This window comes from Pelophylax lessonae (assembly GCF_965119305.1).
Source record: "Pelophylax lessonae genome assembly, chromosome: 10".
Lineage (NCBI taxonomy): Eukaryota > Metazoa > Chordata > Amphibia > Anura > Ranidae > Pelophylax > Pelophylax lessonae.
Genome location: NC_138777.1, coordinates 48634146 through 48657439, shown reverse-complemented (window position 1 = coordinate 48657439; position 23294 = coordinate 48634146). Strand labels below are relative to the sequence as shown.

Genomic DNA, 23294 nt, shown 5'->3' with positions numbered 1-23294 from the left:
CCTAACCCTTTAATTGTGCCTATTTTGACAATATCATCTTCCTATGGTGAGTGGTTCCTTCTGAGAAATGTTTTTTTCAGTGAAATTTCCTTGCTACTTTGATGACTGTTTTTATGCCTGTTATACTTTATTCACCTAGGAGAACTATTTTTGCATTGTTTTTGACATTTGTTACTAATAATAAAAATCTATTCAACCTATTATTAAAAACCACAGGATTAAGAGCATGTAGTAAAAGCAATGCCAACCACCTCTGTGGCTGGTGATGTCGGTTTGCCAAGCACTGCCCCAGGATAGCACACTGATTGGATATGGACTTTTGCCTCATGTGAATTTGTCACTCTGTCGGTCAAGAAGTTCCACCAGATCATCATCGCTATATCACATTGTTTAGTGTTATTATATTTTGTCACTTATTGCATTTAAAGGGAAAGCACAACATATTTGTAAATATGTTGGAGGTATCTATGAAGCCGTTTCTATCTGTCTCCTTAAAAAAAGTAGAAGTCAGGATAGAACCCCCCTCAATCTTGATTCTCAAATTGAAATAATGTACCTCCTTATCACTAGCCTCATATTGTAAGTAAATACTCCTATCATTATTATTAAGCCCCAGAGGCGTAACTAGAATCTTCAGGGCCCCGATGCAAGAAACCATGAAGGGCCCCCCAGACCCCTGGCCGGGGCCCTTCCCTTCAAGCCCGGGGCTCTTCCCACTGATCCTGGGGCTCTTTACTCTCGTTGCATGGCCCCGCAGCAGGATCCTTTCACAAGTTCTGCAGTGGGCCCCCTTCCTGCAATCTTGGGGCCTCCCCACAGTGGTGCAATGCCAGTGCCCAGTCGCAAGTGTGACCTTTGAGATCCTGGAAGTTCACCCACTGGTTTGCTACCGGGCCCCCTGGAGCATGGGGCCCGGTAGCGATTGCAACCCCTGCAACCCCTATAGTTACGCCCCTGTTAAGCCCTAAGAAGAACTCCTGCAGGAATTCCACACTACCCTCCCATAGGAGGAGGTCGTAGTCTATGTTCCTCCTCCACAGACGTAATTCCGGTTTGAGATTACCATAGATGACGTCCTCCTCCCACTTAGCCATGAATAAGTTCGCCATGTTCGGACTTACCATTTGGTCCAATTGAGTGTTGGTGGGGATTAAAGGAGACCCGGATGAGCCTATAAATGGGATATATGATTGCTCGATTTTTGTCAGTCTGACAGTAAGAGGCAGTGTGGTTTGGTTTTATTTGGTGGTGGTGGCACTTACTGGCCCAATCAGCTGGACCTCATAGATGGACTGTTTTGGACTGATATACTCCTGATCTTAGCGCTGCACTTTCCTTTTACTATTATGCTTATGTTTTATCCTGACATATGTGCAGCAGCTGTTACTTTTTAAACTGATTACTTTTCATTTTATTATGCCTGTGTGATTTGATCGATCTAAGCGCAGCTCTTTGTTTTAATTCACAACATATTTGCATTCAGTATTCTGTATTATTGAAGACGTTTTGTCTTTTTGGTACCAAGGGATTGGATTATATAATTAGAACAAATTGGTTCCACAGATTTTCACACCTCCCATCCTGCTCTTTGACAAACATCTGCCTTAATACATTCCAGGGTGACTGGAATAAAGTGTGTTACCCACAGGGCCGGAGTGCGGACTCATTTTCAGCCCTGGAGTTTCATGCCTTAGACCGGCCCACTTTAGTTCACAACTGACTGTATTAAAATAATGTAATTAAAACCTCAGAATATAAGTTTGCAATGGCTGCGGACATGGTACAGGAGAATGCAGGGCTGTGGGCATTTTACAGGAGAATGCAGGGCTGCGGGCATTGTACAGGAGAATGCAGGGCTGCGGGCATGGTACAGGAGAATGCGGGGCTGCGGGCATGGTACAGGAGAATGTGGGGCTGTGGGCATTGTACAGGAGAATGCGGGGCTGCGGGCATGGTACAGGAGAATGCAGGGCTGCGGGCATTGTACAGGAGAATGCAGGGCTGTGGGCCTGGTACAGGAGAATGCAGGGCTGTGGGCATTGTACAGGAGAATGCAGGGCTGCGGGCATGGTACAGGAGAATGTAGGGCTGGGGGCATGATGCAGGGCTGCGGGCATGGTGCAGGAGAATGCAGGGCTGCGGGCATGGTGCAGGAGAATGTAGGGCTGCAGGCATGGTGCAGGAGAATGTAGGGCTGCAGGCATGGTGCAGGAGAATGTAGGGCTGCGAGCATGGTGCAGGAGAATGCAGGGCTGCGGGCATGGTACAGGAGAATGCAGGGCTGCGGGCATGGTACAGGAGAATGCAGGGCTACTGACATGGTACAGGAGAATTCAGGGCTACTGACATGGTACAGGAGAATGCAGGGCTGCGGGCATACTACAGGAGATGCAGTGCTGTGGGCATGGTGCAGGTGTACCATGCCCGCAGCACTGCATTTCTTGTAGTATGCCTGCAGCCCTGCATAATGGCAGGTAGTGTGGCTGGGGGAGAGTCTCACTTATCTGTTCCAGAGGTGCCATAGATTTAAAAATGGCGCCGCCCGGCGCCAACACGTTATTGCGCATGCGCCGCCGCCGCTCGGTAAAGCTCGTATGCGTTCGGCTATTCCTGGGAATAGCCGAACGTGTACGTCCTTTCCCAAGCGGTGGCGGCGCATGCGCGGTGACATGTTGGCGCCGGGCGGTGCCATTTTTAAACCTAAGGCAACTGCACCTCCCGCCTCCCCAGCAAATATGAATTCCGCCCCTCCAGCTTCCTCCAGCCTTCTGCGATCCAGCTCCGCCTCCCCAGGACATATGAATTCCGCCCCTCCAGCCATAAAATACTATGCTGTGAATTACTAATAGGAATTAGAACGGCCCTCGCACCGACCAGCCCACCGGGAGAAGTCCTGGTGCTCCCGATTAGCCAATCCGGGCCTGGTTACCCATGTGACTGTTAAATTTCTTCAACAATATAGAACAAGTCAACTTAAATGTGACCAACTACTACTACGTATCTAACATGAAAGCTGCCTTCCTTTGTAATTATGAAAGGGATTGTACAGTTGGCAGCTGTGGACTGGAGATCTCAGTGCTGCAAGCCTTTAGAAAGTTGAACTAGTAATGAAATAGTCACACATAAATTAACAGTTTTTGACATTTTAACATTTTCTAATCCATAACTAGTAATTTTTTAACAAATATTGATACTATATTGACATATTACCCAACATGGGGATTTCTTGTGTATAGTTCTCTGTAATGATGGTACTATACCTTAAAACTGGAATGATAGTAGTCACAGGAGAGGTGTTGGGTTTCTTGGTATCTGATCTTGTCCCTAAATCCACTTCTGTTAATAATGACCATCCTCCTTCATAATAAACATTATATACCCAGCAGCAGCTGCTCTCCCTGTATAGAAAGACAAAAAGTAACACTAGTGAAGATGACAAATTATTATATATGGGTGTAGCAGTCCTTGGCACTAAGGCCTTATTCACACAGGACATTTTGCAAACTCTCCTAGAAGCCTTTCCTACTGGCAGCAGAGTTTTTGCAGAAAAAAATGCCTAATGCATGTAAAAGCGTCTAACGCTTTAGGCAGGTTTTCAGCAGAGGTGGGGGACTTGAGTCACATGACTTGACTTAAGTCAGACTTAAGTCACCAGTTTGAGGACTTGGGACTTGCTAAAAATAATAAAAGACTCGACTTGACTTTGACTTGGTATTCATGACTTGAGACTTAACTTTGACTTGAGACATATGACTCAAAATGACTTTATTTTTTTAAGTTATTTGCAAGATGTGTTAAAGCAAAATGAATGTGCCTGTTATGTTTCTGACACCACAGTCACTTAAAACCCCTCAGTGTGTTCTGATTTTTAGGACACTGGCTGTTTAACAATGGAAATACTTAACATGTTTTTAGTGACTGTGGTGTTGAAACATGACCGGACGAAGGATTTTGAGCTGTTTGGGCATTCAAAGTGTTTCTTTAATATGCCAAGAAAAAAGCACTAAGCAGTTTTGTTAATGTTGAAAATAAAACAAAACCTTTCCTGACCACTGACTTTTAACTGATTTAAAGGTGAAAATTGGGGTAGATCAGTATTTTGACTTGATTTGTGACTTGACCAAAATAAATGACTTGACTTGACTTGCTTGACTTCTAGCAGGGACTCGACTTGACTTGCTTGCTTTTCGCCACAGTAACTTGGGACTTGCTTGAGACTTGAAGGTTAAGACTTGAGACTTGCTTGTGACTTGCACTCCCATGTCTGGTTTAAAGGCATCAATCTCTTTGGCCTTAATTCATTCATTGGGCAGAATTATAATTTATTCTGGCTGTTGAAATGAATTAACGCTCAAACACTAAACGCACCTTGCGTTAAAATGCGTTTAGATGCGTATAGAAGCATCTATCATTTTTTTTCCAGCAAAAACTCTGCTGCTTCTGCCTTTAAAAAGCGCCTGCCACTATTCATTGCTAAAAGTCTAGGCTAACATACAGAGGAGTTAAGAGTCAGGAAAGAAAAATGCCAGACGCTCCTAGAAGCAGCTGCAAATATGTCCAGTGTCCATGAGGTGCTTTGAGTTTATTACTTCATTAATATTGTCACACGGGTCACCAAGCACCAAAAAAAACGTAACCTGTTTAACTGAGGGGTGCAAAACCTTAATAAGTTGGTATTTTGTGAAATAACATTTGTTTGCTGTTATTCCTGTATCAATAGCAAAGGAGGAGGGATTTCAGCTTGCACAGACACTACACTGAACACAGGCCTAAAGTCCCATACACACGATGAGATTATCGAACGATCTGTCATCCGTTTTTTGTGGCATGCTAGTCTGATGTGGAAAGTGAAGAGGTTATTTTCATACGAATTTTCCCGTATGACAGAATTCTACTTCAGAAGTGATGTCACGTGTTGGATTGTTTTGTATGTGTTCTTTCATCTCTGAGCATGCCTAGTCTTGCTCTTAAGATTTTTTGCCCTCAAAATCTGTACTAATGAGACGAAAATCGTACGTTGTTTTGACGGACAACAAAAATTATATAGCCTGCACATCAGGATTTTGTCGGCCGAAAAGTCTGAGTCGACTGTCAAAAGCACCATACTAACAATCCGAAAATCGGCAGATCGGTCGTCAGACGAAATTTCCCTTCAGATTTTCCAATCGTGTGTATGGGCCTTAATTCACACCTATGCATTTTTAATGCTTTTTGCATTTTACAGATTTGCACTACAGAACGTGTTCCATAGGAAACCAGGATAAATGGACTGTAGTGCATTTCTGCAAAATGCAAAAAGCACTACAAATGCATAGAACCTCCTGATTTTTAGGATTCAGTGTAAAGGAAGGGCACAGGCTCTTCAGCTAATCCTCTCTGATTAAAATGAAACTGGCATTGTGGAAGTTGTGTGCAAAGTGCACCACTGGTCATTTACAATGGGATAATATACCCCTATGACAGTGATAGCGAACCTTGGCACCCGTCCCCAGCTGTTTTGGAACTATATTTCCCATGATGCATAACTACACTGCAGAGTGCATGAGCATCATGGGAAATGTAGTTCCAAACCATCTGGCGTGCCAAGGTTCGCCATCACTGCCCTATGATATAAACGGATACTAGGATTCACCTTTTTTAATTTAGAATTTAGTGTGAAAGGATTAGAAATCCTAACTGGTTTTTATTGCTGTCTCCACTGGGTATTTTCACCCTCACTATTTCAATTGGTGACCATAGTTATCAGAACAGAAAGTGGTGGGAAATTCAACATTTATGGTTGCCACTGCAACAGGAGAGGAGAAGGGATCTCCTAATGAACACACCTATTGATTGATCCCGTCACTTTATTCACTCGCTGAATTTTTTATTCACTTAGCCACTTTTTTTGATCATTATATTGTCACCCATTATCCTTTTACTTGAATTATTTCCATATTGGTTTACAGAACATAAGTTACCTGTTTATTTATTATCATCTTTATATATTTAATATTTATGTGCACGTCACTGACAGGCACCTATGCACATGTCACTTTATTGGTATTGATTATTTGATTATTTGATACAATATTCATTTATTTATATACTTTATATACTTTATATTCATTTATTTATATACTTTATATATAATTTTTTACATTGTATATTGTTATATTATTTTATACTCTAATTTATCACGCATTATTTTACTATTCATCATTATTCAGACCACATAAATTTATCACGATTCACATCACTTTTATTAGGCAGCGCCAATTCCCTCATTTTCTCTCCACACCTATTGATTATTTACAATGAAAGCCATAGATTTACTTGCATAAAATTGCTGTGATGTCATCAAATGTTCCTAAAGATGTCCTCCTGCAGCACCAGATTAGGAGCGGGATCTGCTGGGTGTAACCCAGCATGCATTGGGAAATGATCTGAGTTGGATCAGTAGCTACTTACCCTTGGACAGCAAAATGGAACTAAAGAGGTAATGCATAACAAAATCTAATATTATATTGCCTTGTCTTTCAAAACAAAGTTTGAAAAAAAAAAAAAAAAAAATATATATATATATATATATATATACTGTATTTCAACAGCACAGATCTTACCAAAGTTGGAAAGGTTTGTCGAAGGATACACGTCTTTTCATATACCCTTCATTCTGGTACCAAGGACTGGGGCTGGAGGTCCTGTTTTCCATAGGTATAATGGTGTTCTGAAACTCGCTACCACAATTCCCAGAATAACAGCTCCAGGAAAATCCATATGAGTCGGTAAATGCTGTTTTGTATTTGAAGTCAACCTAAAAAAACCAACATAAAATAAATATTCAGATTCACTCTGTTCACCCTGCTCTATCCTGCTGTCATCATGTATCTTGTTAGCAGATGTGGACTACAGTATAACCTAATGAGCTGCTAGTGTTGGTCCTTCCTTTTCCAGTCTGAATACTGCTGCACAGTGAACCTATGCAGATATAAGCAGAGACAAAAGAATGTCAGGAGGACAGAGGAGCCTTTCTGCAGTTTGCAGTTCAAAGCAGTGACCGACAGAGTCACAAAGGGACCCTGTTTAAAAAACAATGTTTGGGGTTCTCTTTTACTTACTGACAGTGGCATACCTAGCATATCTGGCACCCTTGGCGTGATCACTTTTCAAAACACCCCCAGTACACACCCCCCCCCCCCCCCCGCCCAGACTGACCCGTCAATATAGACCCCCCCAGTACAGACACCACCCAGTACAAATGCCCCCAGCCTAACCCATCAGTACCCCCCAGTACAGACCCCTCAGCATAGGCTCCCTCAGTACAGACACCACCTATTAGAGACATCCCTCCTAGCCTTTTCCCTCAGTACAAACTTCCCTTTAGTGCATATCTTCTCACTCTACTTACCAAATGCAGTGGCAGTTCAGAGTGAGGGAAGGCCACCCCTTGGCTGTGTCTTGTGACTGGAGCCGAGGAGGAGCATCCCCTTGGCTCTGAATCACTGCTGTCAGACAGGCAGAGGTGTCTGTAAAAGGCAGTTGCATGGTACAACCCAAAAAATAATGTTGGCTGGCACCCTCAGAATTCTAATACCAACTGCTGAACACATACCCACCACCCAAAGTACACCACTGCCTACTGGCAAAGTAAAAACACAAATTTTCTATGTACCAGTTATAGCTAATAATGTTTTATATACTCTGGCCTACATATTCCAGCATCTGTCTGATCTACATCTAGTATAAATAGGGTGCTAAACCCAGAGAGACCCTATGCAGCTGCACAAATGGTATGCCTGCCCCTTGCTGAGAGCCTTGCTGCCAGGAGCAAAGCAAATACCTGGTCATTTTAGGTATGGATGAGTATGAGATTCATCATTCCCTTTGGAAGATTTTCCCTTTGGTGATAACTGTAAAATTTTGATTTTCTGATCACTTCCTGGTAACAATGGACAGCAATAAAAACCTGACAGAGGGTCTAAGTCTTCCACACTCTACCAAATTGAAAAAAACGGGGCTTTAAGTACTTTTTAAAATAACGTAATAAACTTTTTTATGTGAAGACATGAAGACTTCATAACTATGCAGTGTTTGTGAACATGAATTAAATGTGTTCACAAGATCAAAATAAATAGCAAACATTTGTGAAAAACTAATTTAAAACCCGCGCTAATGGATAATCTCTTAAACTTAAAGTTTCAAGTGAAAAGGTGTAAATTAAAAAACGTGTATATAAGGTGCAGCTGCTGCAACACTAAGAAAAGCTTAGGGAAAATGGTAAACACAAAATGAAAGCAGCGCTGCTTTAATTTTGTGTTTACCAAATAGCAAACATTGCTGGTGTTATGCCACCTATGTATACTTCAATTAAGAGAGATGCATGGGTTTTTGTTTTTTTTTGATTCATACTTACCTAGGTGGATGCTGCATCTGCCTCTACACTGAGAACACTGAGAACTGAGCGATCAAACACTTAGTGATCGCTCAGTTCTCACAACTCTGTGAGCAGAGAGCTGCTGAATGTCAGTCACTGCTCTCTGCTCTACCCCCTCCTCGCTCATAGGAGCGCTGGGCTGTGGAGGGGGTGGGAGCGGCCGGCTCAGGCTCTCAGCGGCTCGCTGAGAGGCAGAGTTGGGTGTCATTCCAGGGATCTAGGCAGAGCCCAACTCCGTGGTCGTGATGACGCGGTGCCTGGACTGACTCTGTGACGTCAGCAGAGAGCAGATTTTAGCCCGGGTCACAGGATTGCAAAACGAACTGCACTCCTGTGATCCATAGGAGAAGAACAGCCAAATGAGCTTTGGTTGTACTTCTCCTTTAAAGGAGAGTTTCCAGTGCTAGTTCACCTTTACATTTTTTCTGTAAAAGTGAACTAACCCTTTAATCACTTAAAGACCAGGCCTTTTTCTGACATTTTTTGTCTACAAGTAAAAATCGGTATTTTTTGCTAGAAAATGACTTCGAACCCCCAAAAGTTATACATTCACTTTTATCTGAAAGCCGCCTAAAGGAAAAAAATGATACCGAGGTTATGGCAGCTAGCAGCTGCCATAACCCGGGTAAGTAACATAAAAAACATGACGTATAGTCCCAGTTAGGCGGTCGTCAAGCTGAAAATTTGTACAAGTTTATAAAAAAAAATGAAACATGATTGGGGTCTCCCTCATTAAATCCTTCCATGGTGGCCCCCTTGGCCCTACTTCTCCTTGCTCCCTCCATTCACCTGCCTTTTTCCCCTTTCACCTCTCCCCCCTTCCTCTCTTGCCCTCCCCCTTTTTCCTTTTTTTTTTTTTTTTCCTGTCCTTTTTTTTTACATAGTTACATAGTTAGTGAGGTTGAAAAAAGACATCAGTCCATCCAGCTCAACCTATGATGTGTGTGTGTGTTTGCTGCTAACCGTACATTGTATACCCCTGTATGTTGTGGTCTTTAAGGTGCCCATCTAATAGTTTTTTGAAACTATCGATGCTCCCTGCTGATACGACTGTTTGCGGAAGAGAATTCCACATCCTTACTGCTCTTACAGTGAAGAACCCCTTACGTACTTTAAGGTTAAACCGCCTTTCCTCTAGATTTAGTGAGTGGCCACGTGTCTTATTGTATTCCCTTTCTCTGCATAGTTTGTCCCTTATGCTAGGGTCACCAGTACAGTATTTGTACATTGATATCATATCCCCCCTCAATCGTCTCTTCTCCAGAGAGAATAGGTTCAGTGCTTGTAGTCTTTCCTCATAGCTGATGTCCTCCATTCCCCTAATTATTTTTGTTGCCCTTCCCTGGACTCTTTCCAGTTCCAGCACATCCTTCCTGAGGACCGGTGCCCAGAACTGGACAGCATACTCCAGATGTGGCCGGACCAGAGGCTTGTAGAGTGGGAGAATAATCTCTTTATTTCTGGAGTGAATCCCCTTTTTTATACATCCCAGTATTCTGTTGGCTTTACTTGCAGCGGCTTGGCATTGCATGCCACTGCCAAGCCTATTGTCTACCAGTACCCCCAGGTCCTTTTCCATCCTAGACTCACCCAGAGGTTCCCCCCCTAGTGAGTAGCTTGCTTTCTGGTTTCTGGCCCCCAGGTGCATTACTTTACATTTTTCAACATTAAACATTTTCTGTTTTCTTTATATCCCCTTATAAAAATGGGAGAAGGTTCAAACTTGCGATCTCTTTTTTTTTTTTACCTTTGCTGAATACAAGATTGTTCTGTTTGTACCAGTATGTGTTCACGTATTTACGACATTTATGTATGGCTTGCATTGTCTGCATCTTCCTGCCTCAATAAAATCTTATATATATATAAAAAAAAATGAAACAGCTTTTGTAGAAGTAAGAAAAGTGCATTAAAATGTATTTACTGGTACATATTACAATAATAACTCCAAAATCAACTACACAAAGAAAACCTGTCACATGAAAAACATGAAATTTACTGTTACTGACCCCTATTTGTAAAAATGCTAGTTGACTGGCTGTCATGTTGACCTACTTATTTCCCGAGGGAATTGAAGCCAGTGGGACGCCAGCAATGTAATAGTTCCCCAGACAACAGTTGGTCTGATGATGCAGATGACTGTTTTATTTTTTGTAAACCTCAATCTAAAATTTAAAAATCTTATACATACATTTATTAGAATCAGGAAATCTTACCACCCATCCATTTGAATACTTCTCCCGTGCTCTGAATGACATAGACCCACCCTGCATGTGGGACCCCAATACAGCATTGATGACCGACACGCAGAGAATCAACACTTCCCGTCCCCCCATCTCTGTTCATCTGAGTCTACTTGTTGATACAGCTCTGAACTTATATACATAAACTGCATAATACAAAAATGACAGATTAATAGCTTATTATCTTTGTGCTGGGAGAGAAATTCCCACAACAATAATATCATAATGTATAATGACATTCCCTCTGATAAATTTGTTTAGAATGTATTTCATATCAAATGAGGAAGCCAATAAACGTACAATTTGTTAAATGAGATAAACCATTTCACATGATTTACAGTATCTCACAAAACCTCACATTATTGTAAATATGTTATTATATCTTTTCATGTGACGACACTGAAGAAATGACACTTTGCTACAATGTAAAGTAGTGAGTGTACAGCTTGTATAGCAGTGTCAATTTGCTGTCCCCTGAAAATAACTCAACACACACCATTACTAGTAAAATAAATAAAAATATCCCATAGTTTGTAGACGGTATAATACATTTTTTTATTGGATATGATTCATAGCAGAAAGTAAAAAATATAGATTTTCTTCTCCCCAAATTTTTGGTCTTTTTTGTTTATAGCGCAAAAAATAAAAACCGCAGAGGTGATCAAATACCACCAAAAGAAAGCTCTATTTGTGGGGAAAAAAAAAAAGGACAAACATTTTATTTGGGTACAGCGTCGCATGGCCTTGCAATCTCCAGTTAAAGTAACGCAGTGTCATATCGGAAAAAATGGCCTGGTCATGAAGGGGAATAAACCATCCGAAGCTGAAGTGGTTAAGGTGTTATATGTACACTATGACACCTTTGTATTGCTCTTAAAAAATTTTTTTTTAAAAAGCAAGCATATATAACATGGTCACAACAAAAGTGAAATTATGGATAAATAGGTCCCTATTTGTACATAACATATTTATTAAAGAGGAAGTAAACCCTCCTCTGCAACTTTTACCTATAGGTAAGCCTATGATAAGCCTTACCTATAGGTACTGTAAATATCTCCTAAACATGCACCGTTTAGGAGATATTTACCTTACATGCAGCCAGTGACGCCACTAGCGCATGCGCTCTGAAGGAACGGCCGCTGGTGCCGTTTCTTCAGAGACCCGTGCCGTGACTGTTGGCTCCCGCGTGCGTGCGGGGGAGTGATGTTACCGCGGCCCCGGCCAATGAGATGGCCGGATGCTGCGATCCCGGAAGACGGGTGACTGAACATGTCGCCCGTCATAGAGGTAAGCGGGCGGCACAGCGGGGGCTCGTTCTAAGGTAAGTATTGCATAATGAGCTAGTATGCGATGCATTCTAGCTCATTATGTGTTTCTCTTTCAAGTTGAAAAAAAATAAAACATTTTTAGTGGGTTTACAACCTCTTTAATGTAGCCGATTTTTCCCATGTATTATTTAAATATATATATAATAGGACCCCCACGCATCTAAACACGCAGTGTGTTTGCGGGTGCAGGAAATTGCGATTTCCATCCGGCTGCCATTTTAAAAAGGCACAGGTAACTTTTTCCTGCAGGTACAGTAGCCCATTCTCGTGAATAGTCCGCTGTGCCTCTGCAAACGGGGGTCAGACCAACTGCATAGGTTTGAAGCTAGACTTATTTGTCTCATACGCATACCAGGGTCAGTTGAATAACTTTGTGTCACATTAACAATAACTTTAAGGTAAACACCGCAATAATATTGCAAAATATGTGCTCATAAAATACATTATACAGTAATCCCCCGCTCCATCGCGGTTCAGTTTTTGCGGTCCCGGTAATTCGCGTTTTTTTTTTGTAATGTTATTTTACTATATAAATCATTAAAAATTAAATATTTTTGTGTTTTCCATAGCTCTTGCTCTGTCTCTCAGTATCTTTTATGTGTTTAAATGAGTTTCTATTGTTTTAAAAGTGTGTTTAAAGACCTTAAAATGCTTTTACACGTACAGTGACAGTAAAATAAACATGCCTACAATGCATTTTAATAGGGTTTTTCTATTTCGCGGAATTTCACTTTTCGCGGCTGGGTCCGGAGGGTAACCCCCGCAATGGAGGGGGGTTTACTGTACTTTCACTTTGAAGTCAAGCTCCAGGCTCATTTTTTTTAAATGTTTCAGGCTGCAATACTCAACCTTAGCTGTACCCCACAGTACCACATCTTCTCCACAAGATGCCCTCAGTCCCCTGGGTTGAATGATGCCCTGTGTCACCAAAGAGAGGTGAAACAGAGTGCAGGGTGTCATGGCCCCGCCCCCTAAGCACAGTGCCTTGACTCCCAGTGTGTTGATGCATCATCCAGGACTACCCACTGCAGGAACATAACTTAGGTACATGACTTAGCACATCAGGTGGCTGGCTATAAGACGCCAGAAAAAGATAAGTATAAAAAATATATAAAATACACACAGGGGGTCCTCTGTGGGGGAGTACAGAGTTCAGAATTAAAATTTAAAGTGACCCTGTCACCACAAAGTCACTTGTATTCAAAACCATACCTGTAAAAGAAGAGTTAACATATTTATCTTTCCAGAAGTCTTACAGCAGCCTTTTTGAACCAGGGTGCCCAGGCACCCTGGTGTGTCTTGAGGTTTCCTCACGGGTGACTCAGCAAAATGCCCAAAAATTTCCCAAAAATTGTATACAAGGCGGGTCGAGGAAGCTTGCCTTTTAGTTACACAACGTCACAGGTTTTCATTGTGCACCATTATGACCCTCTTGCTGCCGACCTGCTAACTACGAATTACATCATCAGTTGATAAGGAGGATGTCAGTTGCCTGCATAGCATGATTGTTTGACCCTCTCCTTCTTCTCTCTATAAGTTTTGGGGTCACATTAGCTGAGTGAGAAAAACTGAGGAAAAAGAGAAACATTGGAATACTAGTCAGTACCAACTTGTAATACAAAATGTGTGCAGCGCTAAATAAAACCTATACACAGGCTAAAATATATAAAGTTCAAACAGTCACTTTTATGGTGCATATGCAAGCAATCACAATCCAAAGTGAGAATCCCCCTAAATACAGTTTGGAAACAATCACCGATGGCGGATCCTTTTCAGAGAACCAGTCTTATATGGATAGTGGCTTCTGAATAGTGATGCGTCCACCCTTCCAGTGCTCCTTACCATTAAGACCAGTTATAGGTGGAGGTGGTGACCACTTTTTGCATTATCGTTGATATCTATATTGAGCCAGGCAACGCACTGACACCTTTGCCGCCATTGTGCGATGTGCTGGGTGTTCAGTGTGACCCTGTGCCTTTAAGGAGGGGTGGGCTCATTGTAGAGACTCTTTAAATTGTAGAGTTAGGGGCTGCAGATTACAGGGTGCCTTGCCGCGGCCTGCAGCTTACACATGTATTTGCAAATGTGTGCAACAAAACCCCTGTTTTTAATGCATACTGTTAGACAGTGCAATTCGGTTGGTCTCTGGCTGGTTGGTAAGTTGTGACTGGAAATCTCTTCGTTTTTCTTAAAGCAAAAAGAAGCCTTCACCAGACGCCCAAAAGTGTGGCCGCTTTCCAGAAAGCGCAGATCCCCATAACAGAGATCTACACTAGCTCCAAAGGTAGCTGGAAACCCTGGGCGTGATCCTCCACGACACAGATGGTGTCCACTCCCCTCAGGTGCATTCACTTTCCTGGTGTATGGATCTAGGCTCCAAAAATTCAACTTTTCCATAGTTCCACACTAGATACAGTACATTCATCTCCAGGCAGCGATGTCACCAGAAAACAAAGAGGAGCCTATGCAAAGAATATAAGAACAGCACAGCACAAAGCAATGTGAAGCCAATGCAGGTGTTCCCTTCCGTGGTTATTGTGAGTGGGAACAGCAGACAGCCTGACCTCAGCCAAAGTAGATGTCAGAAAAACCTCTGAGTCAACTGGTTCCCCTACCGGTTTCGTCATACACTGACGTCTTCGGGGGGTACTAACTTGTACCTCTAACATTGGGCGTTCTACGTGTGTGGCTGTTAGAATAGTTTTTACATTTTAGGATGAGATGCCTCAAGACTGTCCATAATTTTAAAGGGTGCCTCGAGACTGTCCATAAAAGGTCGAGAAACACTGTCTTACAGGACGTAAAAGCCAGTGGGAGGGATTTCAACATGCGTTCGGGAAAACAGATATACAAACTTGAACCACCTGAAGGTTCAAATACTTGCAGTGGTCGAGAAGCATTAAAACAGCGGCATTTCAAACACAGTCCTTTAGAAAGATAAATATATTCTTTAGCAGGTATGCTTTGGATACAAGCAGCCCTCTAGTGACGGGTGCACTTTAAGCATATTTCCAGTTTATCTACAGCTAATTCTAAGATACATAACAATATCAGTTGGCTCAAAGTTTTAATACAGAGTTTTATTCATACAGCAAAATTAATGTAATTTCTAAATATAAAATTATGTTTTTGGTAGTTTAAGAGTTTCTTAAGAGAAAGCTGTCATGAAGTAAATATGGTGGCTGCCATTGAAGGACTCCTTCTGGAATACTCATATTCTATTGCTGACATGGGACAAGCATTGTGGCAAGGACTTGAGACTTCCAGCAGACGTAGTGAGACGGCTAACAGTAAATGGCTGCAAACATGCTTTGGACAAACATAGATCTATACTACAAAAAAAAATGGGCAGTCTTGATGCACTACTCAGTCTTTTTTCTGCCGTCACTTTTCTATGTTTCTATGAGATTCTCTCTTTAAATTTCTGGACCTGTCTACGTTAGCTCCCCAATTCTTAGATGTGGTGGCTGCATTCATTTCCTTTTTTAGGCTTTTTTTCCCTTTTATTTTCACCTGGTCATTTGGCCAGTAAGTCTGTTGTTTTTCAACTTCCTTTATAGACCAAACTGTGCAGCAAAAGTAAGTAAGAAGATTGGGACAAATCATGTACCACCGACTGGGGTTTTTACAATATTGAGCTTTAATTCATTTATGTAAAACTTTCAAGAGGAAGTAAAGTCTGTTTTTTTTTCTTTTCTTTTCTTCTACCTGCAAAGAAAAGACATAATGTGCTAGCACATTATGTGACACTCGCCTACAAACAAAGCCTTCGTTGTCCCCGCTGGAGGCCACTTTCATCTTCCCCGTCTTCCTTCCGGGTGCGCAGACTCTGGCTGTGCTACTGGCTGGAGCCGCATGACGGCAATCCCGCGCATGCACATGGGACCCGCCAGTCACAGCACAGGGCTCTAAAGAAACAGCACGGGCGGCCGTTCCTTCAGACCGCATGCACCGATGACAAAATCGGCGCAGTATACAGTAAATCTCCTAAACAAGGAGATATTTACAGTACCTATAGGTAGGCCTTATTATAGGCTTACCTATAGGTACAAACATAAGAGGGAAGTTTACAACCACTTTAATCCCAGAAGAAGAAAAAAAACCATTGCTGTAACTGCTTAAATAGTGTTAGCTGGAGCTCGGCTTTAGTTTGTTAGTCAAGTCCTTTTAAATCTGCTAGTACTTCTAACACTACCCTCTTCCACAGTGCTGCTGTCCAAAGGAATCCCAATTGCTCCCCCAGTGGAGACACCCTAGGACAGGAAATATGTTACTGGCCGTATCACCAGGTGAAAAAAAAAAAAAAAAAGTTACATAGTTAGTCAGGTTGAAAAAAGACACAAGTCCATCTGGCTCAACCAATAAAAAAAACAAAAAAAAAAACAGTAAAAACAGAGGAAGGCGAAAAAGCATTATCCAATTTGCTACAGCAGGGGAAAATAAATCCCTCCTGATCCCACGAGAGGCAATCTGATATTCCCTGGATCAACTTTACCTATAAATATTACTACCCAGTTATATTAAGTACACCCAGGAAAGAATCCAGACCTTTTTTAAAGCAATCTACTGAGCTAGCCAGAACCACCTCTGGAGGGAGTCTTTCACATTTTCACAGCTCTTATGGTGAAGAAACCTTTCTGTATTTGGAGACAAATCTGTTTTCCTCTAGACGTAAACAGTGCCCCCTTGTCCTCTCTGTTGACCTTAAAGTGAACAACTCAACACCAAGTGCACTATATGGACCCCTTATGTATTTATATATGTTGATCATATCCCCCCTTAAACTCCTCTTCTCAAGAGAGAAAAAGTTCAGTTCCTCTAATCTTTTCTCATAGCTGAGCTCCTCCATGCCTCTTATCAGTTTTTGGTTGCCCTTCTCTACACTTTCTCTGGTTCCCCGATATCCTTTTTAAGAACCGGTGCCCAAAACTGAACTGCATATTCCAGACGAGGTCTTACTAATGATTTGTACAGAGGAAAAATGATATCTCTCTCTCTGGAGTCCATACCCCTCCTAATACAAGAAAGAACTTTGCTTGCTTTGAAAACCTCAGCTTGGCATTGCATGCTATTATTAAGCTTATGATCTACCAGAACACCCAGATCCTCCTCTGCTATGGATTCCCCCAGTTCTACTCCCCCTAGTATGTATGATGCATGCATATTCTTAGCCCCCAAGTGCATAACTTTACATTTATCAACATTAAACCTCATTTGCCACATAGTTGCCCAATGAAACAGTGCATTGAGGTCAGCTTGTAAATTGGAGACATCCTGTAAGGAAGTTATTTCACTGCAAAACTTGGTGCCATCTGCAAAGACTGAAATGGTACTTTTAATCCCAGACCCTATATCATTTATAAAGATATTAAAAAGTAAGGGTCCCAACACTGAACCTTGGGGTACACCACTGATAACCTTAGACCATTCAGAGTAAGAATCATTAACCACTACTCTCTGAATTCTATCTTTTAGCCAATTTTCTATCCATTTGCAAACTGATCTTTCCAAGCCTATAGACTTTATCTTACACATTAGCCGTGTGTGGGGAACTGTGTCAAACTCTTTTGTAAAATCCAAGTATACTACATCCACAGCCACCCCTCTGTCCAAGGTTTTACTTACCTCCTCATAAAAAGAAATCAGGTTTGTTTGACAATTTGTTTCTTTCATGAATCCATGCTGTCTGTTGCTTAAAATATTTTTTTCCAGCAAGAACTCATCTGTGTGGTCTTTTATTACACTCTCCAGTATCTTCCCTACTATAGAAGTTAAACTAACAGGTCTATAGTTACTTGATAAAGACTTTGATCCCTTTTTTAACGAGTCCCTAAAAATTAGAAACAAAGGCTTTGAAATTACAGCGCTCAATTCTTTTAGGATGCATGGGTGGATGCCATCTGGTACAGGCGCTTTATCCACCCTTATTTTGTCTAAATATTTCTGGACCATATCACTTTTGAGCCATTGTGGATTATTTGGGGCTGTGGCAATACCATCCTCTTTATGGTCATGAGCTCCCCCATGGTCCTTTGTATACACAGAGCTGAAGAAAGTATTTAATAAATTTGCCTTCTCTTTGTCCCCAGTCACCCACTCCTGATTATTTTGTAAAGAGCCTACATGCTCAGACCTAACCTTTTTCTATTAATATATTTGAAGAATTTTTCGGGGTTTGTCCTACTTGTGCAATCTGTTGTTCATTTTGAATTTTTGCGTCCTTGATTTCCTTTTTACATATTCTTTTATATTCTTTGTAACAATTAACAATAATAGTGTTCCTTCATTTTGTATTTTTTAAAAGCTCTTTTTATCTATAGCTTTTTTTAACTTTGGCCGTGAGGCACATAGGTTTTATTTTTAGCCTTTTAAACGTATTGCCCATGGGAATATACTTTGCAGTGAGTTTACATAAAGTCTTTTTGAAAATTTCCCATTTCTGTTCTGTGTTCATTGATGCCAATATTCCCTCCCAGTCTAAATCCTGGAGAGCAGCCCTCATCCTTGGAAAATTTGCTCTCTTAAAGTTAAGTGTTTTTGTATTTCCTGTATGCGTTTTTTGCTTACAGCTAACATTAAATGAAATCATGTTATGGTCACAGCTACCCAGATGTTCTTTTATATGAACATTATTAATAAGCTCTGCATGGTTTGAGATTACCAGGTCCGACAGAGTATCATTCTAGGGGGGCCTCAATAAACTGCACCATGAAATTGTCTTGTAATAGGTTTATACATTTTTGCCCTTTAGCTGTTCCAGCAGTGCCATTACTTCAGTCAATGTCTGGGTAGTTAAAATCCCCCATTATTAACACTGTTCCAGCCCTTGCAGCCCTTTCTATCTGTGCCAGGAGCTGAGTCTCCACCTCCTCAATAATACTGGGAGGTCTATAACAAACTCCAAAGATAATCTTTGTATTACGCACACTCATGTACATTTCAACCCATACTGCTTCAGACTCAGCACACTCTCCATCAACTCTTTCACACTCACCTTGAGATCACTTTTTACATAGAGACAGACACCACCACCCCTCCGTTTTACCCTGTCCTTCCGAAAGAGAGCATAGCCAGGAATATTAATAGTCCAGTCATGTGAAGAATGAAGCCAAGATTCAGCAATACCAATTAAATCATAGTTCTCCTCGTGCACCAGAGCTTCCAACTTGCCTATTTTGCTTGGCAGACTTCTGGCATTGGTGAACAAAGACCTTAATTAATTGTCACATTTTGCACACTTATTTTGCATATTTTTAATTTTGGTACAAATAGTACCATTTCCAATGGTTATTTGTAACATGGGAACCTTCTTATCCTCTGCCATAACTCTCCCTCCATCTTTTCCCATTCCAACCACCAGTAGGGGCTGACCCCTGTCTGACCTGTCTGCCCCATCATAATCTAATTCACCCTCCCCCCTCAATCCTAGTTTAAAAACTCCTCCAGCCTTCTCATAAACCTCTCCCCTAGCACCAAAGACCCCCTTCCATTTAGGTGCAAACCATCTTTAGCATATACGTAGATTACACCCCAATGAAAAGTGAAATGAAATAAAAACAAAAAACAAATGCAGTCATCACATTTAATTATTGGCAAGTTTTAATATATTAAAGTTTAGTTTTGAGTTTAATACAGTTTTAAGCCTAGAAGTCAGTTCATGACAGGTTTACATCAATAAGCTTCTTATAAATTGTAAAACAAAGCATGCAGCAAGAACTGCTTGATTTTACATTTTGTTATCTACAAAGTGTCCAGAGGACTGAAGGGTTTACAGATTTAGCGCAATACAAAGAGGACTCCAACTCTATTGTGGATTGATTGTGTTTATAGGCACCCATGTGCTGAAAATAATTAGGTTTGGGCTTCTTTGGTTATAAGGTCTCATAGCTGGATCTTGCCGATTTCTTCACCATCACATGAACAATCAATGCAACCAGGGCCACAATCACCACGCCGGAGACAGCGATCACCAATGTGTTCACATTCAGTGCTGGAGGGTCTTCAACATCTGAAAGATAGAATAGAAAAAATTGACACCAATACTTGTGGGTGCATTGATCTAGTAACTAAAAGGGGATGTATAGTGGTTTTGTACATACATTCCCCCTTTATTAGGACTAAAAATACAGTATTTTTAGATAAAGTATTCTACTCTGAGAGGTCACATGGCAAGTATAAAAACAACAAACTGTCTACTTTCTTGAAGCTGTCCAAGTACTTAAAAATCAAGAGATAAGCAATCTCTTAATGGCCATAAGTTATAATGCAACTAGGGAATCTATCTAACAGCCAGCAAACTAAACATATCCTATTCTCTGAACGGAAGCTAATACAAGGTTAATGGCCAAATTATTATAAAGCCATGTGGGAAAATATGTAGGTTGCCACTGTTCACCTCTTCCTATGAAAATACAAACATGTTATGGTGACCCTCTGGTTCAATTACTTTGAGTCACTGAATGGGAACAAATATGCATATGACTTCTGACTCTACGCTGACCTTGATGGCTCGCTGCATGCTTAAAGCAGAACTTCACCCAAAAGGGGAACTTCCGCTTGTTTTCATCTTCCCTCTCTCCACTGCCACATTTGGCACTTTTTGGGGGGGAGGGGGAGTGGGTACCTGGCTCTGACCGATACCCGCTCCCACTTCTAGATCAGATCACCATGGCATTCTGAGTGGAAGTTCAGCCCCCTGCCTTCCTCCCGCAGCCTTCTGGAACACATTACAGGTACCAGAAGACTGCAGGACCATTCCTGAAGCACAGCACAGCTCACACTCGCTCATGCACAGTAGGAAACTGGCTGTGTCCCCGAAAAGGCTTTGCTGCCTGTTTCCCTTACTGAAGATGCCAGCGCCTTCACCTGAAGCAGATCGAAGAATTGGCTTGGGTGGCGACATCCTTGGATCCTTGGACAGGTAAGTGTCCTTTATTATTAAAGTTAACAGCTGCAGTATTTTTTGGGGGGAAGACAGAAACCGGTCGACATTCAGCCAGTGTGTACAGCAGCCTGTCCGACAGAAGGCAGCCAAATGCCTGGTTTCTGCTGAACAGGTATGTTGAAAAAAACAGCAGCTGATTGGCATCCAATAAGAGATTGCAAGCAATAGGTGCGAGCACTGGCTGGTGTGTACTGGTGGGGGGTGTCAGAACACAATAGCACAGTGGGGAGATTGCTGTACTAATAGCGCATAATTAGTAAGGCAAGCTCCTCAGTTTTTTTCCGTTCAGCCTGCTGGGTAAAACGAAAGAAAAAAAAAACTTATCGTGTGTACCAGGCATTACTACAAGCCTGTAACTGAGAGTACTGAAGCCAGAGATAGCCAGGAATTTAGCATTTTTGGAATGAGGTTTATAATGGCATTCCCTGTATTTGTGTCAGTAGAGGTTTCATTTCAAAGACCTGAAAGCTATTATGAAAATGAAAGGGACTGTGAAAGCATTTATACACCTGAGTAGCCTTACAAATAAGTGCTGTGCAAACTAGAACAATTCCTATAATCTTGATTTAGAGCCGGTTCACACTACTCCGACTTGTCAGGTGACTTGGTCGCCTGACAAGTAGCTCTCAATGCTGTGCAATGGAACCGTTCTAAAAAGTCGCTTCTATTATGAGAAGTCGTTTGCAAGCCGCGATGAAGTCGCGCTGCACGGGAGACTTCAAAGTCGCCCAAAGTCGGGGCGACTGAGTCGGATTAGTGTGAACCGGCTCTCAGTCTGCTACCTTCTCCAATATATACATTAAACAAATGCAATAGGAAAACGAGACTGTAAGCTGCAACAGTAAGACCAGAGGAAATGGGAATCTAAAGAGACACTGTCACCTTTCCCATGCAAGCAAAGAGACAGTGTTTCTGCAAAAGGCATTCCCCTACCCTCTTATACTCACTTTACCAGCACTCCAGCCACTCCTCCCTCCATCATAACTGCCGCTAAAATTGGCTGTGTATACTGATAAGGAAAAACAAATTGGCTGTGTTGGTGAACAAGGGTTGGGGTGACGTCACTCCTTTTGTCAAATGACAGAGCTCAGGCCTAGTGATTAGATGCCAGGCCTGGACAATGTCATAGGGGAGCATCATGTCAAACGCAAGACAGGTCCTCTGCATTGGGTAGAATCTCTGCCTGCAAAGGAGAAAGGAGCGTCAAGGCAGCGCAAGCAAAGTGAGTATAGGTGGGTTGGCTGGTGCTCATTGCAGAGACATTGTCACTTAGCCCTGATTGGGTAAGGTGGCAGTGCTGCATAATGTTAAGGTGTAGGTGGAATAAGAAATGTTGTAGCTAGAAATCTCCTTTCTGTTATCCTGACCTTACCTGTGGTATGTTCCGATGGTTTGCTCAGCCGCAGAGGACCCTGCGAAATAGAATGTTGCTGGGATTCAGAGCCTACTGATCTCTTATGTCTGTTATTCTCTCCCATTGAACGGTTGATGCAGCCTTGACTACAGCGAGTATATCCTCCCACCTTACACAACATGACCATGCAGCTGATGTAAACCTGCAAAATAAATAAATATTTGCAAGATGCAAGTACTACTAATAACTGATTTAATGTTCTACATGAACTCTAGACAAAAAGCTAATACGCAAAAGAAATTTGTATATAGAAGCTGTTTGGCCTAAAATGGGATCGTTTTTACTTTTCAGGAGACCTGATGTTTCTCTGATACTGTTATGTAACACTTGCAGGTCTTGTCTCTCCTCCAGGCTGTGATTGGTGTGAAAAGAGAAGCAACAGACTCTCTGTCACTCTCCTCTATCTATTTGTTTTCTGTTAGCATATGAGAACTGCATCCCAACTGATTGTCTTTTAACTCCACATGTTATGGGTGCTTAAAAGCCTGCAATAAAATAATGTATCTGTTAGTTTCAGTGCATTTATTTTACTTACTTCTTCATGGTACCCAATAAATGCGAAGGCCTCCATTGAGATCCGGAACTGCGTTTGGAGTCTAGAGTAAGGGACCACAGTATCGTCTCTTATACACCTATTTAAAAAAATTACAGGCAATTATAACCTTTGGGATTATTTAACAAGGCAGTCAGAGAGTAAAAATTATGCACAAAGAAGCACCAATCCAATCAGCTTTTATCAGTTATAATTTTAGAATAGTTTAGAAAGTCAGAACCTGTCTATCACTTTCTGTTTCGTAGAAAAACAAGCATATTGTTTAGGGAGTTCAATATCACAAACTGAAATGTACATATCAACTTAATGAGCCACAATCCTTCCCAAGGGAAGGTAAATACAGCACTGTAGGCACAGATTACCTGCAGATTAGTGCCTCCGTTAAAGTCAACCAGTTAC

General features: G+C 41.6%; 2 protein-coding genes across 2 annotated transcripts in view; both read right to left on the bottom strand.

The window, feature by feature from the left end:
* Window positions 1-10749, bottom strand: part of LOC309565930 (uncharacterized protein) — a gene marked incomplete at both ends in the record, with an annotated part of 53823 nt that extends 43074 nt beyond the window's left edge. Inside the window, 3 exons of the mRNA XM_082270960.1 lie at window positions 3261-3398; window positions 6603-6796; window positions 10630-10749. Coding sequence (XP_082127086.1) covers window positions 3261-3398; window positions 6603-6796; window positions 10630-10749 — 452 coding nt within the window. The remainder of the gene's footprint in view (window positions 1-3260; window positions 3399-6602; window positions 6797-10629) is intronic.
* A 9106-nt stretch (window positions 10750-19855) lies between these two features.
* Window positions 19856-23294, bottom strand: part of LOC309565929 (uncharacterized protein) — a gene marked incomplete at both ends in the record, with an annotated part of 41347 nt that continues 37908 nt past the window's right edge. The window contains 3 exons of the mRNA XM_082270959.1: window positions 19856-19992; window positions 22301-22484; window positions 22878-22974. Of these exons, the coding sequence (XP_082127085.1) occupies window positions 19856-19992; window positions 22301-22484; window positions 22878-22974 (418 nt within the window). The remainder of the gene's footprint in view (window positions 19993-22300; window positions 22485-22877; window positions 22975-23294) is intronic.